Genomic DNA, 18,752 nt, shown 5'->3' with positions numbered 1-18,752 from the left:
AAAACCTTATGCTTGTTTCCCCTTCCTTTCTTTTTGTAACATTCAGGGAAGTCGGTATTATAGTTTACATGCTCAAGAGGAACAGAGAAATCCACGGTTCATAGCTTGTGTTGATTTAATTTTTGGAAATTACAACTTTTTACTTTCAAGAACATGCAAATCTTACAGATATTAAGTTTAAATGATTAAATATACTCCAAGGATAGAAAATAAACATTGGTATTTCAATTTTTTTTGAAGCATAAATATTTATATGTAACATCAGGAGGTGGTGGTGCATGCCTTTAATCCCAGCACTTGGGAGGCAGAGGCATGTGGATCTCTGTGAGTTCAAGGCCAGCCTGGTCTACAAAGTGAGTTCCAGGACAGACTCCAAAACTACACAGAAAAACCTTGTCTCGAAAAACAAAAAAAAAAAAAAACCAAAAAACAAAATAAAACAAAATTTATTTGTAACAAAGGAGTTTGTGTACAATGCTGAAAATCTACAAAAATCTACAACTTCTTGTTAAATTCACATTTGCCCTCTCCTTTTTAAACAAACATTTATACTCATTATTTTATACAGATATAGATATGTAAGTAAATACACCATCGAGTTCAGTGGTCCTTCAGCATTTTCCACCTAATTTTTTTTAACATAAAAACAGGTTATAATTCCAAAGTCCAGAGTTATTTGAAACTGGAAAATATTTTCTCTGTAGAAGATAGTAAAAATGATAACATTTCCCAATAAGCCCCTTTAAGCCAAATAATAGCTGAATTATACATATAAATATTGATTAGATTCTGGGATACAGGAGAAACCTATCTTCATCTGTTCAGAGAGCTATGCTTTACTTAAGTTGTGTAAGTGAGATTCCTATTCATCTTCCTCTTCACTGTTGGATTTACAGCAGACATTTTTCTATAGGCTAATCCATAATCTAAAAAGATTTTAGCCTCCCCTCCTGAAAGTACACCCAGCATACTCTTTCATCAGCTTGATATGGTACAAATTCTTATCCTAATAGTGAAATGTTTCACTAAAGCATGCCCAGTGATTGTGCAAAACCAAAACTTATTATAAGCCACAGTCATCCTAGGGTCCTCCCTGCTAGGTAGTCTCCCTGGATCTGTGGGTTGTTCTGATTGATCTGTGGGTTGTTCTGATTGTCCTTTGCTTTATATCTAGTATCCACTTATGAGTGAGTACATATCATGTTTGTCCTTCTGAATCTGGGTTACCTCACTCAGGGTGGTATTTTCTAGTTCCATCCATTTTGGCATTTCTATTTTTAAATTATGGATCATGATCACCTTCCATTAAAAGAAAAAGAAAACAAGCACGAAATGAATGAAACACAGTCATGCTTTTTGGAATCACTCTATAGTATCTGAAAGATGTAAATTAAAATCTTTTACTTTTTTATTTAGGGAGAAAATTAGTTGGGTTACCTCTGGATTATTTTGAAGAAAACAGTGCTTGATCACTACTATATGTGAACACAGAATGTAAATCTCTGCTCACTTGAGAGGGCTATTTTAGAAACAGTTTCCATTTGAAGAGTCCAAATGTAGAACTCAAAGGAATTTGAAACTTTGTTTCAATCATATACAAGTAGTCTAATTTAATGATTCTCTTATGTAGCTTTTTGGTACATTTGAAAATTCAAGCAATGTGGCAGCTTTAAAGAAAGAGGATTTCGAACTCTTCCCTAAATCAACTTTAGCAGAATTCTTGCTCATTCCCTTCCTCTCGATTTTCAGCACATCTCTAATAATCAAAAGAAATAAAACCTAACCCATAGCCTAAATGACGAAACACTTCAGGTTCAAAGAAAAAAAAAAGCTCAATAATGCCTATAGAGATGCTTATAATGTGAATAGTAAAAATGCAATTACAGATTAGCTGCACCCAGCTGCTATGAGCAACTTCCCTTTAAAGGGAAGGTCACTAACTAAAGCAGAGAAGACATTCCCTGCTTCTGGTCAGACTGCCTTAGAAACGTGGGAAGAACCCCTAGTGGAAACAGAGTGGAAAGACAGTTTTCTTTCTGAACCCTTTGGGCGGGAGACACTGTTAAAATATTCGCGGAAGAAGTAATCCAGCAACTACGTAAGTCTGGACTTACCTATACCCTTTTGTGTGAACTTAAAAGAATGTAGGCCTATACGGAAATAACCGCTTCAAACGCCTCAATTTCAAAGCAATCATCCCTTTAATAGCTGTGTAAATCTCGAGACTGAGACTGTCTCATCCTTAAACCCTACAGTGCACGGCACTTGGCTGTGTCTCAACGTATCCTGGTCAAACTGAACATAATTGGTAAATTTTCCCGAGTTGTTGTGGGCGTGATGAGGCAAGGGTTGAGTCAAAGAATCTAGCTCATCGGCTTCAGGAGGGCAGTCCTGAACCAACCTTTGTCATCCCATCGTGCATGGGCCGTGATTCGTGAGTGATCAAGTCCCTGGCGTGCCTACACTGCTTCCGCTTGTGCAGTCATCTTCTTCCCCTCGCACTAAAACAATACCTTGGCCACCTGCCAAACTTTGAGCAGCAAGCGACTCTGGCTGTTTATGGCCTGGAATGGGTGGGTGCTCGACAGACTGAGGTTGCTCTGAGTGCTCCCGGAGGCCCAGAGGAAGAGAAGAGGCCCTAGCTCTAAAACACTCCTTTCCTCCGCCCCCTCCCTTTTGTCTGAGACACCAAAACAAACGAGCTGATACACGTGTCCCTATGACTCTTGTTTACTATCAAGACTGCGCTGTACACGCACCTCTGGGATGTGTAGTCCAAGCAGCTCCTCCCACCGGCAATTTCCTGAGCTAAGGAGCAAGGCTGAGACTACCAACCCACAATCCACTTCGAGAACAAAGTTTGGCTCCGGTCCCCAGCGTCTCGGCAGCAATCCAATCCCAAGCGCTTTCTGTAGTGATTGACAAGCCACCTTCTCCAGTAAACACAACAGAAAAGTCAATACATACCCGCCCACCGAGACGGGCCACGGCACTGCCCAATGGAAAAGCGGAACCATAGAATGGCAGTTCTGCAGACCAATTAAAGGCGAAAAAGATGAACGAAGGCTCAGCCCCCGGGGGCTTTAGGGGAGGGGGAAGACGAAGCTTGAAAGACTTGGTAATGGCGACGGGTTTGGTAAGTAGGAAAGTTTCGGCCGAGAAGTGAACGCTGCGGCGGGAGTCGCGGCGCGCACCAGGGAAGCGGGCGGCCGTCAGGGAACGCGCAGGCGAGCTGCTGGCGGCGTTGTCGCGCCCGGCGGCCCGCGTCCTGACGGTGTGTGGTCGCTGGGTTCCGGAGGGGTGGGGGCGGGTAAGGGAGGGGCTGGCCGCTCGAGCGGGGACCCTCGGGCCGCCGGGCTCGGGACTGCCTGCGGCGAGCCTGCCGGCCGGGCCTCCGCCGGGCCCTCCGGGGCTCCCGGTCGTGGCGCCCAGGCTCCCGGGGGTGGGGGGCGCTGGCGGAGGCCGCGCTCGGCCGCGCTCGCGGTGGGGGCCGGCGGGGAAGGGGCCGGGGCAGGGGAGGGGCCTGGCGCTCCGGAGGGCTCCGGAAAGTTTGACTCGCCACTCCCAGCTGCGGGGCCGAGGGGCGGATACCGGCTGCGAGCCCAAGCGGGCTGGGGGCTCCAGGGAGGCGAGGCTGCCTCCGGGACCCGGGCCGGGCGGGGGAGCTCGCAGAGCCGTCGGTCCCGGGGCTCATTGTTACGCAGTTCGAATGAATGGGCTGCGAGGCGCGTGCGCGGTGGGGCTGCGCCCAGGGGGAAAAACAAGCCTGGCGTCCAGGCTGTGGTCACATGATGGGGGGAGGGGAGGAAGCGATGAATGGCGAAAGAGGTGGGGGTGGACTTGGCCAGCTCCGGGCGGCGCTGCTCGGACTGACCCGGCGACGAGGCCTGCGGGCGAGGCCAGGCTCCTCCCTCTGCAGGCCGATTTAAACAAAACAAAAAGGAGTTCGGGCGAAGCGGGGTTTCGGAGTCTCGCTCCTCCGTGCTCCCTGCGCTGTGCACCCTGCAGTTCACCCTGGACTTTTCAGCTGGAGTCGTGTGAAAGCTCTGACAGCTGGGCGGGACACGTTTACTGGCGCATTGTACCTGAGCTGGGACTCAGTAGGGCTTAAGGAAGCTTCACCTTCTGGGGAGTGGGGTTTCAGGATGAGTTACGGTCTGAGAATTAGAGTACTTTTAACATTTATAAATACTTTAGTATTCTTGCTACAACGGTGATCTCCCGAGCTGTAATTCTGTGTTTTTGTTTACGGCGTTCAACCTCTCGAGTTAATCCTCAGCTTTGTTTTGTAACCTGAGTATTGGGAAATTTTGATTTATGTTCAAAAGAAACTTCATCAATTTTTGCCTTACCTGAGGGTTTTGAAGAAGAAATGGTTAAACGTTACTTCAACTCGACTAGTAAACTTAAGAATCTTTTTAACATTTAATTTTATAGCTCGCAGCTTAGTTTTATAAACCTAGTTGCTGTTTCTTCCTGGGAAAGCCCTTTGTTCATTTCCCGACTGTTAAAAAGGATGCCTTCTCTGTTTTTTGGTCATACCTTTCTCAGTTGTATTAAACGACAGTTGTGTTTCTCTCTTGAACACTACCACCAAATCGTCTACTGTATTTTACCTCCGGGCTCTCCCAGTGTACAGTGAAGCAGGCATATGGTGTGAACTTAGATACTGAACCTGAAGGTTCTTTGGTGTGCATTACAAACTGGTTTGTGTATCGGTTGAAAATAAAGATATCAGTCCTCTTTTAGTCACATAAGTTATCTTCAGAAGTCACTCCCTAACAGTATTAACAAGGGCACATATTTTATGTGTTTTAAATTTCACAGTATATACTGAGAAGGGGGAAAGAAATTACAAAAATTAAAGTTAAACTGACAAATGCCTGTATATCAAACAATTAAGAAAATTTGAAACATTTTAACTTCCTGATGTTAGTAATTAATCATGTACTTTCATATTTTCATCTGTATTTGCTTTGCACGTCCAGTCACAATTCCTATTACATTTTCACTATGAAAATTAGAAAAGTTTATTTTCAGCCATGTCTGTTTGTAATCTCAAGCACCTTGGGAGGAACAAGCAGAATGGGCCATGACCTCAGCTACATAGTGAGTTCCAGACCAGCCTGAACTACGTAAAACCATATCTTTAAAAAAAGAAAGAAAGAAAAGAAAAAAGAAAGAGAAAATAAGAAAAATTTCCCTGTAATAAGACAAATGGCATGGTCTTAATTGAACAAAGTTACCTGTCCTGAAGATTCTGAAGTCTTTATAGCCTAGGCTGGCCCTGGATTCTTGGCAGTCCTCCATCCTTAGCCATTAATGCTCCTCTAGAAGGCCCCTCCCCCTTCTTTAGGCAGGGTCTCATAATCTCACTATATAGACCAGGCTGGAATGGAACCCACAGTGATCTTCCGGCCTCTTCCCTCGGAGTGCTGAGGTTTAAGTTTTCTGCCATGTCAGGACAAAAAAAAAAAAAAAAAAAAAAAAAAAAGCTCTTTTCATAGGTTGTAGAAATATGAAAATGTTTAAGAGTATAATCAAGTTAGAAACTAGGTTTCTTTCATATAAATTTTAGATTTCAACCATGCCTGGCCATAAAGAGTTGTTGTAATAATATGAAAATGGTTAGGATTATAATTAGGTATAGGGAAATAGTTTCTTTCATGTAAAATTTAGATGATTTCAAGTTTCTCATAAAAGGATGTTTAAGATTTTTTAATTTTATGTGTGTGGGTGTTTTGCCTGCCTGTATGTCTATGTACCGTGTCCATGCAGTAACCAAGCCAGCCAGAAGAGGTAGTTGGAGTTAACAGACAGTAGTGACTTGATGTAGGTGGTGGGAATTGAACCCAGGGCCTCTGAAAGAGCAGTCAGTGCTTTTAGCCGCTGGACCATTTCTTCAGCCTCCAGAATACCTTGCCTTAAATATTCTTTGAATTGACAATACTGTTCACAGAAAGTTTTATGTGATCAACATTAGTATTTCATGTTGATTGAGCATGAAAATAATTTACTTTGATTTGATTTTCAGTGTTCAGCAAAGGAAGAATGTGAGATATATTTTTATAGCTGTAATAATTTTGAGGAGTGGGTAGGTTTGATTCTGTTGACAAATAAGGAAATAGGCACCAGTGGTTAAACTGTCGAGGAGCACGAAGGTGCTGAGTCGTAAGCCACAGTTGTGCAGCTTACCAAAGCAAACCCACCATATGACTTCTTTTTGGTTTTTGAGACAGGGTGTCCCTGTGTAGCTTTGCGCCTTTTCCTGGAACTCACTTGGTAGCCCAGGCTGGCCTTGAACTCACAGAGATCCACCTGGCTCTGCCTCCCGAATGCTGGGATTAAGGGCGTGGGCCACCACCGCCGGCCCATGTGGCTTCTTGTTTGCATGTTTTAGCTCAGCGGCAGAAACATTTGTCAAAGAAGTGACATTTAGAATATGTGATGTTATTCTAAAAGGACTTCAGTAAGACTTTCTGATTGCTTTTGATGTAAAAGTTGAATTTAATATTTGTTAGTTGAGGTACCATTGCCTTTTCTTCACCTCCTCTTTGAAACAAGTTGAATAGCCTAGGTGGTGCCTGGAAGTCCTGGAGGATCGAGGGAGAGTAGAAGGAGGGTCTTTCACAAAGTTGGTAAGGACCGCTGAACAAAAAGGAATCTAGAAACAAAGGCTTGAAACTTGGAGTCTAACATATTTTGGGCTAAATGTTTATGATTTTGTCTCCATTTTTTTAGAAAGAAAATGGTCCCATTGAGTGGTCAGAGTCCTGCCTTCCTCATGCATTATGTTCCCAGAGCTGTTTGCCTGATGACTAAAATGAGAGGAAGTAGGTGGCAGTGCTCTGGAGGGCGGGAAGGAGACGGACAAGCGTTTTGAAAACCCAGTTTCTTGTCTTCTGTTCTCTTCTTTCTAGAGTTTGCACATACTTTGTTACAAAAGTTTGTAGCAAAAGCATTAAAATTTGAATTTTTGAACATATCATTTAAAGTAAAATTAGAGAATTGAAGCTTTGAAAACCATTGATTTAATGAAAAATTGACGTGCATATTTAGCTTAAATACAAGGCAAGTCCTGTTGCACATTCTAATAGCAGAGTAGTGTATACAGTGTGAATGAACAATAGGGTTAGCTCTACCAGGAGGTGTTTGAAAACTGAGCTTGTTTATCAGAATAATATCTAATTGCTGTCATGTATGTGGGGATTGTTTTGAGGATAGGCTGAAATGGTGTTCCTTTACATTTTCAGAGGTCTTGCTTTGCCCAGCGTGGATTGTAAGAAGACACAGACCAACATTCTGTATGTGACTTTTGTATGTGTGTGTTTTCATGTGCTTTAGTCTTACACTAGCCCCATGAAATAAGTAGCACTGTGGGAGTTTGAAGGTGAATTGCTATTTCCAGGGTATGTAACCAGAAGAGTAAAATGTGAGTCTATTGTCTTGAACTTTAGGCATTCTTTCCCTGTATAGGAAATAAAAACCTTAAAAATCAAAACTTCATAGGAAAACAAAAAACAAAACCTGTGTAATAAAAACTTTTATCTTAGCAAACCACCAGTCAAAAACCAGACTTCACCAGTGGGAAGTCCAAATGTCAAGAACAGTAAATATTTACTTGGTCTGTCAATGGTAGGTAGTTCTGCTTTGACATTAAAATTAGTGTTTGCCCCCCACAAGTATGTCATGATGAGATTCTAAGTGGGAGAAATTCTACGGTGAATGGTAGGCACTGCTGATTGGGAAAGGGGAAGGTCTAGATGTGCAGAATGGCAAAACCAAAGCCCTCTGCAGAGGGAGAGAAACAAGACAGCCACAGTAGATTCTGTGGCTCAGAACAGCACTGTTAGGACACAGAGGCTATTATCTGAGAATGGTGGCAAAGTGGCGGTGTCTGAGGTGCAGCTATAGTTGACAATTGACATCCAGGTCACAGTGTGTGGAATGGAGTGTGCATGTTCAGGAGCTGACATGGAAATTGGATTATTTTCTTTAAGCTGTTCAATAGATTACTATAGGATGAATTAAAATCTGATCTAAACTGTTAGTGTTAGCTGTTTGAGAGAACTTGCAAAGAGTGACCGAATTCCTGTGTGTCTTAGGAATTACTAAATAAGGAATCTGCATTGTTACTACTTACCACCTTTTACAAGATTTTGCAAAGGAGTCTGGAAGCAGTTGGCTTATTCAGAAATAAAGAATGTGAGTGTTCTTTAAAAATAAAAAATACCAGCTGGGTGGTGGTGGCACAGGCCTTTAATCCCAGCACTCGGGATTAAGACTTATTCTAACCAGCATTTGGGAGACAGAGGCAGACGGATCTCAGTGAGTTCGAGGCCAGCCTGATCTACAAAGCTAGTTCCAGAACAGCCAGAGCTGTTAACACAAGGAACCCTGTCTCAAAAAAAGATCCACTGTACTGCACCTTACAGTTTAGTATCCATGGTCACAAAGTGCTCAAGGCTGTCATGCTTCCTGGTGATAATAAATTTCTCTATATTCTCTGTTTTCCTGATCTCATCCAGTAGCACTTTGCCAGGTCTGTTAGCTGATGTGAGCTTCTCTTGTTGGGAGTCCACCCCACCCCCACTCCCACCCCCCATTGACAGCTAAGCCTTATTCTGTACAGCGAAAGCTATTTACTTGTCTTGTTCAACTAAAGCCTAGATCCTTAGACATTCTGGTTAACTGTTGTTGCAGCTAATATGCTGCCTTGTATATGATAATTGATGAAAAAGGAATGTAGTGTCCCTGTGCCGAGAACCAAGCCCTCGTTTGGCATGAGAGGCAGGTGACCTATCGTTGTGTTACATTACCTCAAATTGTTAACAGTCTTTTTTTTTTTTTTTGTTTTGTTTTGTTTTGTTTTGTTTTGTTTTGGTTGGTTTTTCAAGACAGGGTTTCTCTGTGTAGCTTTGCGCCTTTCCTGGAGCTCACTTGGTAGTTCAGGCTGGCCTTGAACTCACAGAGATCCGCCTGAGTGCTGGGATTAAAGGCGTGTGCCACCACCACCCAACAACAGTCGTTTTTTAATCTCAGTTCTTACTTAACACACTTGGATTTTTTGAAAACAAAAACCAGTAAACAGGGCTGGTACAAATCATTTCCTTTTTGGTTTTTTTTTTTTTTTTTTTTTTTTTTTGGTTTTTCGAGACAGGGTTTCTCTGTGTAGCTTTGGGCCTTTCCTGGAGCTCACTTGGTAGGCCAGGCTGGCCTCGAACTCACAGAGATCCGCCTGCCTCTGCCTCCCGAGTGCTGGGATTAAAGGCGTGCGCCACCACCGCCCGGCTCCTTTTTGTTTCTAAGCATGCATGGGATTCTTTGCAGAGTTAAGTGAGAGTCACTGGTAGAGCTGAATTTACTCAATGTTTCAAGGGCTGGGCAGAGGCACAGAAAGTGTGATTTAATACTTGAGAAGGCCCATTTCACTTGACCATCACATTTGTGGGAAGTTATCATATCCTAGCAGTGTTGGTAACTTATGTGCTAAAACGTTGATTCTCCAGAGTGCCTCTCTCAGTAGGTGGAGTTTTTCCCACCCTGGCAGCCATTATGTGTTTGAGCAGGTAAAACACATCATGTGTTTTGTAGTTCTTTAGGTTTATTTCTTTATGTCTATAGTCAGGATTTTAGGGGGGGTCTTTCTTAATCAGACCTGATTTTTTTTTTTTTAACCTGGAATGAATCCATAGTTTTTTCATTTCCCATGGAAATAAAGTATAACCTCTCCCCTGAAGTAACATATCTTTTGACTTAAATTTTAAAGTCAGGATGTTTTTAAAATACATAGGTTGGCTTAATCTAGCAGTTTTTATAATCCAGTGTCTCTTAGCACCCAAAAAAATTAAAAAACAACGTAATAGCATATAGGATCCAGACTCTCTGTGTTTTTTATCTTCATGTCTTTTTTATATTAGTTTACAATTTTAAAGTTACATATTTATGATTGTCTATACCTTCTCTCTTCTCTCACAAGCATATGTGTATTCTTAAACATATTGTAACCCATTTAGAGGTTTTTTGTTTTGTTTGTTTTTTTTTTTTTTTTTTTTGGTGTGTGTGTGTGTGTGTGTGTGTGTGTGTGTGTGTGTATGTATGTGTGTGTGTGTGATGACTGGATCTGTCCTTTACTGAGCATCTGTAATCTTTTTTGTCTGTATGAGTAAAACTTAAATTGCTATGTAACTTAGACCATGGCGTGTTGGTGGCTGGCTCCTCCCTTTGGTTTCCAAAGAGCCTAGTCTCATGGCGGAGGCATGTTGTTTACATCCCCAACTCTGGGAAGTTTCTGGGTCCGTGTGTCCACTAAGTGGCATGCCACCCGCTGCTCATACACCATCAAGTGTCTGATAGCAGGGCCTCTTGAGAGAGCTGCCCATTTTGGCCACTAGCATTGAGCCAGGAAGCTGCCTCTTAAAGGAGCATGCCTCTGCTTGCCGCCAGCAGACAGAGCCCATCCAAGAAAATGGGGCTACCAAGAAGCCATGCTTAAGTCCATTCTTGGGTACCTAGAATCTTTCTTTAAGCTTTGTTAGTCTTATGTGGATATTTCGTGCCCCACGACACGTTAGGTGCCTTTTGTAGGCGGAGTTTTTCTGTCCTGGCAGCTGTTTCCCAAATAACCATTCAACGTCTTAATAATTATAAATACTTGACCGATAGCTCAGGTTTGTTACTAGCTAACTCTGACATTTAAATTAACTCATTTTTTTAATCTATGTTTTGCCACATGGGTTGGTCCCCTTTTTTTAGTACAGCACGTCCATTTTGCTTCTTCCTGCATCTCCTTGTTCCTTTCTGACTCTGCCCTCCTCCCCCACTTAGTTTGGTTGTCTCACCTATGCTTCCTGCCTGGCTGCCTACCAATCAGCTTTTTATTAACAATGAGACCAACACATTTTCATAGAGTACAGGATTATTCCACAGCATGCCTCAGACTTAAACTCTTACGTACTCAAAGTAATAGCATGAGACATCACTGTTCCAAGGTGTGTATGGAGAGCTTGTCAGGTCTTCCAGAAAGAAATTGCCCAAACTGGATAGGTGTGTGGTTATTTGCCTTCAGTGAGTATTATAGGACATGAAGAACCCCCACAGCATATTTTTATTGTCTCATAGTCTAGAGCTTAAAAACTTACTTCACATTTTAAAAAATTTTCATTCATAAGGACTTACGGAGAGAAAGTAGGGCAGATTTTGTAAAATGATTTTGATAACTGAGCTACAAGTTCAGTCACTTGGTTCATAAAGTAAAATAAACTGGAGTCAAAAGCCATATTTCTTAAATCTGAGGGTCCTTCCGCCACACAAACCATGTCTTCGGTTGATATGAATAAGCCTCTAAAGTAGTGCCTAGACAAGGGTCATTTTTTAAAACATTGATTTCTGTTGTATGCACATATACCGAGGTCTGCTCTAGAGAGCACATTGATTTCTGTCATATGCATTTATACCAAGGTGTGCTCGCAACTGTGCCTTTCAGGAATCAAACTATTTTGAGGGAAAGAACTATAGATTGTTGAAAAATCACGATTTGTTGTTTCTTAGAATTAAAAAAAAAAAATTGGAGTAGAGCCTGAAAAGTCTTGGTTGCCATTATGTTAGTATGTTAGTTAGATCCTAATGTAACTGTTGTCAAGGCTGAGAGTGTGACAGGGATAATCACATTAGGATTTTGCTGAGAAATGCTGTGTTAATTTGTAGCCCTCTTCTTTGTGATAACTTGACCAAGGCTTTCACAAAGAATCTCTATAAAGGAAGGTAGCTGGGAATTAAAGCTGAATCTTTATCTCCAATGTGATTCAAAAATTTGTGTTTCTCTGAAAAGGAATTTTGAGTGGTACTGATTTGATTTGAAGGTAGTTTTAGTAATTGGTTAGCTAAATTTACTACAGGGTTTTTTTTTTTTTTTAATCTTTCTGGGAATAATAGTTAATATAGAATGACTCCCTTTCCCCCCCTTAAGACAAGGCTCCTCTTTGTATCTGTGGCTGTTCTGGAACTCTCTCTGTAGACCAGGCTGGCCTTGAACTCAGATCCACCTGCCTCTGCCTCCTGAGTGCTGAGGCAAAAGGTGTGTGCCACCATGCCTGGCTTAGAATAACATATCTTTTTGTCATGCTAGGTTCCAAATCTTTCAAAGAAAACATAAGAATGTATCAATTTTCATGAGAAGTATAATGTAATATAGCCATTATAAGATGCAGAAATGTTTAAATGTTCATAGAAAATATAATTTTAAGTATATTAAAATTGTTCACTTTCAGAATATGAAGAAGCAAAGTATTGAGCAATAAATGAAAAGTCTTTAAAAACAGAAGAAATGGATTATTCCTCTAGGGTTTGTTTGTTTGTTTTTGTTGGGTTCTCACTAGGTATACCTGGTTGGCCTGGAATTGGCTATGTAGACCAGACTGACCTTGAACTCAGAGAAATCTTCCTGCTTCTGCCCACTGAGTTCTGGAATTAAAGGAGTATGCCACCACCCCACCCAGCTCCTTTAGTCTTTCTACATAAGGAAAGTTGGTTGGGCTTGATTTTCTTTTGATTTTGAACACAGCTGAAAAATGAATTGTTAGTATTTGTATCTGAAAAGAAAGTTACTAATTCAGAAAACTGAAAGCATATATAATTGTGCCGTTAGTGGTGAGAAAATTCTGAACTAACAATGTTAGTACTTGGAGGTGTCTGTATGATTTAGTGTTGAGCACACAGTTGTGGCGTTGTCTTGGAGGGGTTGAGGAAAATCAAGCGGCAATGTATGAGTAAGTTGAAATGCGGCATGGTGCTGTCTCTCTCACTGACACATGTGACTGGACACTGTCCTTCTTTCATTTCCAGTCGGAGCACCATAACATGGTGTGGGAAGTGAAGACAAATCAGATGCCTAATGCAGTACAGAAACTCCTGCTGGTGATGGACAAGAGAGCGTCAGGAGTGAATGACTCGCTGGAGTTGCTGCAGTGTAATGAGAATTTGCCATCCTCTCCAGGATACAACTCCTGTGACGAGCACATGGAGCTTGGTAAACAAAATTCAAACCTATATAAGAATCTTACTTAGATTCAGATGAATTGCCGTATTTAATCACCTTCTCTGTCTTGTCTGCCTAGAAAGTATGTAAAGCGCTTGTGTAATAGGAATTTTTAACTTTCTCTTCTTAATGCTTTTCTTTTTAGTGTGTATGTGGTGCATGTACACTGCCTCATGTGTGTACTATGGAGGCCAGGGGTCTGTGTCAGGTGGCTTCCTCTGTCAAGTTCCACCTTACTCTTGTTTTTTCAGTGAACTTAGAGGCTCATAGTTCATCTAGACGGGTGATCCAGAAGGAGCCCCCAGAATCCTCTTATCTCACCACCCCAGATACCTTCAGCCGCAGACAGGTCCTGGCCTGCTATCTAGCTTTTGTGGGTGGTAAAGATCCAAACTCAGGTCTTCATGCTGTGCAGCAGGCCTAGTGATCCACCCTCCCCCAACCTTATGGAGGAGATCCCTTGTTTTACAGTATAGCTGAAAACAGTGTGAGCTACTTAGGTACTCAGAGATTGAAAACTTATTGAAGTAAATAGTTTTATTTGTGTACTAAGATCAGACTAGTACACAATTTGGTTTTGAAAACCCTGCCATGTGACTTGGTACCTTCCCGGTGAGCTCATCATGGTTGATCTGATACAGAAGTGACAATACCTATAAGACATTTGTAGTGATCATTGCTGATGAGCCACTCCAGAGAGATGTTTGTAGAATGTTGAGGTTTATTGAGTAATGATTTTAAATCTACTGCTTGTAGACTGCTGTTCTGGAGCAGAGTAAATGAGCGACTTTGGCTTGCTGTTCAGCTTTTCACCATGCCTTTGTCTTCCTGTAATATGTTTATAGAAACTGAGAGGGTGTGGCTCATGATCATCTTGGCTTTACAAATGATGATATTGTGGTGATGCTTGGGAATTTTGAAGTCCTAAAGGTCTCAGGACATAATGTGTAAATTCAACTGCCACATATTTTCTGGATCCTAATACTTGTGAGTAGTGATTACTATTGAGCAAGGAGCAGTGCTTTTGGCAATGGTTGATTGTCCATCATCATCTTCACATGTCCAGAGGAAATGAGGCCCGGGAGCTTCTATTTATTCTATTTCTATCTGGCTTCATTTTAAAAGCAGTTAATTTTCTGAATCTGAAAAACAGAAATAAACCATTCCTAATAAAGAAATGGTTCATTTAAAGGCAGAGTGTTGACAGTGAGGTAAGGGATCTAGTTACAACAGCCTAAGGATTGGCAGTTGGAATTAGCATATGGTGTGCTTTATACCTCATTTATTCAATGAAATGGATACTGTGTAGTTAGTGTTAAGAATGAATGGATAACCTGAGTTACTGCTTTTAGCTAAGATACTTGAGTTTTAGAGGTCTATTCTGGAATATTTGCCTGCATATAGGCCTTTATGGAGATACTTAGTGGAGTAGGAGAGGTTGTGTGTTTGGGTTTTTCCCTAGTGTGGTATTGGATACTTTTTGTATTCTCCATTGTCATGTGGAAAGAAGACATCACAACATCATTAAAAACATATGGTAAAGTGTGGTCACTACTACATAGCATAAAGCAAGATAATTAGTGTTCACAGAGGAATGTCACAGAACACTTATTACTGAGATTAGAGTCTACGTTTTCAGTGGAGGATCTAAAAGAGGCGATGACACAGCTATAAAGAAACACATTTTCGGTAGGGCGGTGGTGGTACACACCTTAATCCTGCACTCTGGAGGCAGAGGCAGGTGGATCTCTGTGGTTTGAGGCCAGCCTGGTCTAGAGTGAGTTCCAGGATAGCCAGAGCTACATAGTGAGACCCTGTCTCAAAAAAGCACAGAAAAAAAAAAAGAAATGAGTTTTCTTAGCTCAATTTACTTTCATTAGTGACATTTGTAAGTAAGTTCAAATATTTTTATTTTTAAATATTTTTTATTTTTATCTTATTTTATGTGTTGTGTATGGCTGTTTTGCCTAAATATATCTCTGTGAACCAGGCGTTGGTGGTGCACATCTTTAATCCCAGCACTCAGGAGGCAAAGGTAGGCGAATCTCTGAATTCGAAGCCAGCCTGGTCTACAGAGTGAGTTCCAGGACAGTCAGGGCTACACAGAGAAACCTGTCTGGAAAAACCAACAGAAAAACAAAGAATGTGTCTCTGTGAACCACATGTGTTCCTGGTGCCTACAGAAGCCAGAAGAGGGCATTAGATCCTTTAGGACTGGAATTACAGACAGTTCTTAGCCTCTGTGTGGATGCTTGAAATTGAACCTAGGTCCCCTGGAAGTGCTCTGAACTACTGAACTGTTTCTCCATCCCCCAGAAGATTTTCTTGATTTGCGTATTTAAGGGACCCCGCAGGTCTGTAGGCTGTGTGTATGTGAGTGCTTTATATGGGGGATTTCTGTTTTTTGTTTGTTTTGTCTTTTGTATTTTGTTTTTCTGAGATGGGGGTCTATTATGTGGCTCTGGCTGTCCTAGAACTTGCTGGGTAGACCAGGCTGGCCTTGAACTCACAGAGATCCATTGACTCTGTCTCCTGAGTGCTGGGAGAGTGCCATACCATGCTTGGCTGTTTTGTTTTTAAAAAGGCATATGAGATCCCCTGTCTTTTAAAGAATTTCATATTTCTTTTTGGATTGTTTCCTAGTTTTTTCTTTGAAGAGCTAGGTTTTGTGATCTACCTTTGGGGAATGCATTAAGAAAAGAATACTACTAAATATATTTGAATTGAAAATTGCTGTTTTATGTTCTGTTTTGATCTAGGGTCTGTGTTGCTCAGGCTGGCCTTGAACTCAACCATAGTCTTCCTGTATCAGCTTCCCAGATGCTGGTTTACAGCCTGTGCCAGCGGCTCCAGCTAAACCAGAAACTGAAGAAAGACTTACGGAATCTATTCCATTTGTTTCTTTGTTGTTTTGAGTTAGGGTTTTGCTGTGTGGCTCAGGTTGTTCTCAAACTTGGAGTCCATCAGTCTCAACCTCCCAGATGTTGGGATTTCAAGCATGTACCGCCATACCCAACTCACAGAAATTAACATAGACTTGTGTTGTGTTACTACCTAAAACCTGATAGCACAATCTCTGGGCTCATCTTTAGAAGTTGGTTTCAATATTGCAGTTACTTGTTTGTAACAGGTTAGTAAAAAGTTTATGCATCACTAATGTACACATTAAATGCCCCTTTCTTCATTTATATAAATCATTCCTAGATGAGGTATAGAAAACAAACTGAACCTTGTTTTTTCAGGTTCTGGTCTCTTGTGATAATTGCATGGTTTAAGTAGTAAACCATATTCACATCCATTGAGTTATTTTCCCTCAGGCTCCCTAGATCCACATGTACAGGTTTGTTTTTTGGTTTTTTTTTTTTTTTTTTTTTTAATTTGAAATTGTTTCGTTTGAGAAATCACTGAATTTAATTTTGAATATATTTTTCCTTGAAAATAAGTTAAATTTGTATATTCCTAACTGAAGTTACTGTAGTATTCATTATATTAATATTTAAGGAAAAATAATCTTGTACTTATTTCCAGATGACCTTCCTGAACTTCAGGCTGTTCAGAGTGATCCTGCCCAATCTGCCATATACCAGCTAAGTTCAGATGTATCTCATCAAGACTATCCAAGACCATCTTGGAGCCAGAATACCTCAGACATATCAGAAAATGCTCACCGGGAAGATGAGGTGGACTGGCTGACAGAATTAGCAAATATTGCCACAAGTCCACAAAGTCCACTGATGCAGTGCTCCTTCTACAACAGGTGGGGAGCACTGACCATGTTTGCAGTGTGAGCTTGTGTCCTTAGGGCTGGCAGGTGGGCTCAGTGGGTGAAGGAGCTTGCTGCCACGCCGGTTTTCGTGCATGCTGTAGTGCATGTGCATACACACTCATGAATGGAGAAGAAATTTAAACTTAGTTTCAAAAGCTACTATTTTAAAATCTCCCAATTTTATAATAATGGGATTAGCTAATTAGCCATTAGAGGATGGTTAATTTACCATTTAAAGTCAGAATTAACATCCATATAATGATCCAAGATGATTTCATTGTTTTGAGAATTAGATAACAATGTATGGGAAAAAATAGCCTAAAATATTTGTGTTTACAAATCAAAAAATTAGTCTAAGGAATACATTTTTATAAAGTTTTACTTCTAGAAATAAAAATTGTATTTATTTGAAGAACCATAGTTAAGTACTGTATTTTAAACTTTTATCAGCTGTACATTTGATTCATTGTGTTCTGTATTTTTCCACAGTGCCTGTAACCTTGTTTATCTTTGCCAATTCTAAGGTTTGTTAATCTTAAAGTAGGAGATGGAGAGGTGGCTTAGTGGTTAAGAGCACTTGTCCTTTAGAGGACCTAGGTTTGATTCCCAGTACCCACATGGTAGTTTACAACCATCCCTCTATAATTCCAGTTCCAAGGGATCTGATGCCCTCTTCTGACCTCCTCAGGCACCAGGAATGCACATGATACACAGATGGACATGCAAGCAAAACACTCATATACATAATGGAAATAAGTCTAAAAATAAAATAAATTTAAAAAAACCTTAAAGTAGACTTCCAGTAATAAAAATCACTTCATATCTCAAGACCAAAGTTTAAGAAAATGGGTGAATCTGTGGTGAACCTATGGAAAATGCTAGTTGACGATCCTGGGGAGACCTTAGCGGGTATCATTTCACTAAATACAGCTTGGATAAATGCCCCACTTCACTCTGTTGGTAAGAATAGACTAGAATTTACTAGGTAAGTAGGAGGAACTCTGACTTGGGTATAGTTTCCACGTTGTAGAATACTTGGCCATAGCATAGTTGTTCTGCATCCTATTGAGGTACTCTGCTTTTCTTTTTGCAGGATATTGGTTTCGATAGAGCAGTTTGGTTCAGTTAAATTCTGTGTCAATTTCTATAGGGAAGAAAACTTTTCTTTCAGCGTATCATTTCCTTTGTATCCCTAATTTTCACAGTAATCTGTTTAACCTAGGACATTTTGCGTGCTAGGAAAGCACTTTACTAATTAGCTGCATCCCAGTCCCTTAACTATAATCATGCGTTTTTTTTAGAAAAACCCTGATTTAAGTGTTGTTCCTTCCTCTAACTAGAGTTAGAAGATGGCAGTTTTCATCTCCACATTGATGTTACAGTTTACAGAAGAGCTGGGGAGTCACAGCCCTTTGTAGAACAGTGCTTACTGGGCATGTGCAGGGTTAAAACCTGAGTTGTATCTGATATTGCAAAGAAAAGGGGTAGGGGAAGCTCATGGGGAGTAAGTAAACCCTAAGTAAGGGACTGTCTCTCTGGGGATGTCATTTTATTCTTGGAGGCATTTTCTATGCTGCTCATCACAGTTGTGCTCTGCTTTCCATCATTGTTAGTGGCTATTGGTGTAGAGCTTACAGGGTGTTGAGTATTTTAGCTATTGAAGGTTGAATGTCTGAAGTGTCCTGTAGTACTGGTTATGAGGAAGGATGTTAGTGTGTTCTTGGAAGCCCTATGTAGTTGAAAGAGTACAGCTCAGTAGAGACTTTATTATGGGAAAGGAAAGAGAAGGGGTCAAGGTGATCCTTGTAGGAAAGGGACTGGACTATCTTAGAATGCAAGAAATAGTGTTGCCTTTTAAGAAGTGACAGTGTTTTTGCTTAAGGCAAGTCATGTCTTCCCAGTGATGCATGGCTGCTGGACAGTTTAGCATTGTTCATTTAAGCTTGTAAT

At 41.0% G+C, this 18,752-nt stretch overlaps 1 protein-coding gene across 5 annotated transcripts in view; it reads left to right on the top strand.

Annotated features, from left to right (window-relative positions):
- Positions 1-3,028: 3,028 nt before the first annotated feature.
- Positions 3,029-18,752, top strand: part of Hbp1 (HMG-box transcription factor 1) — a 29,739-nt gene continuing 14,015 nt past the window's right edge. For 3 of the 5 annotated variants that reach the window (XM_028891735.2, XM_037210486.1, XM_028891738.2), the window contains exons 1-3: positions 3,029-3,136; positions 12,844-13,027; positions 16,565-16,793. In XM_028891735.2, the coding sequence (XP_028747568.1) occupies positions 3,056-3,136; positions 12,844-13,027; positions 16,565-16,793 (494 nt within the window). In that variant the 5' untranslated portion in view covers positions 3,029-3,055. Of the gene's footprint in view, positions 3,137-3,193; positions 3,275-7,253; positions 7,305-12,843; positions 13,028-16,564; positions 16,794-18,752 lie in introns of those variants that run through there. The other 2 variants (XM_028891737.2, XM_028891736.2) reach the window with 2 other exon arrangements.

This window comes from Peromyscus leucopus, chromosome 14 (genome assembly GCF_004664715.2).
Source record: "Peromyscus leucopus breed LL Stock chromosome 14, UCI_PerLeu_2.1, whole genome shotgun sequence".
Lineage (NCBI taxonomy): Eukaryota > Metazoa > Chordata > Mammalia > Rodentia > Cricetidae > Peromyscus > Peromyscus leucopus.
This window is presented reverse-complemented; position numbering and strand designations above follow the sequence as displayed.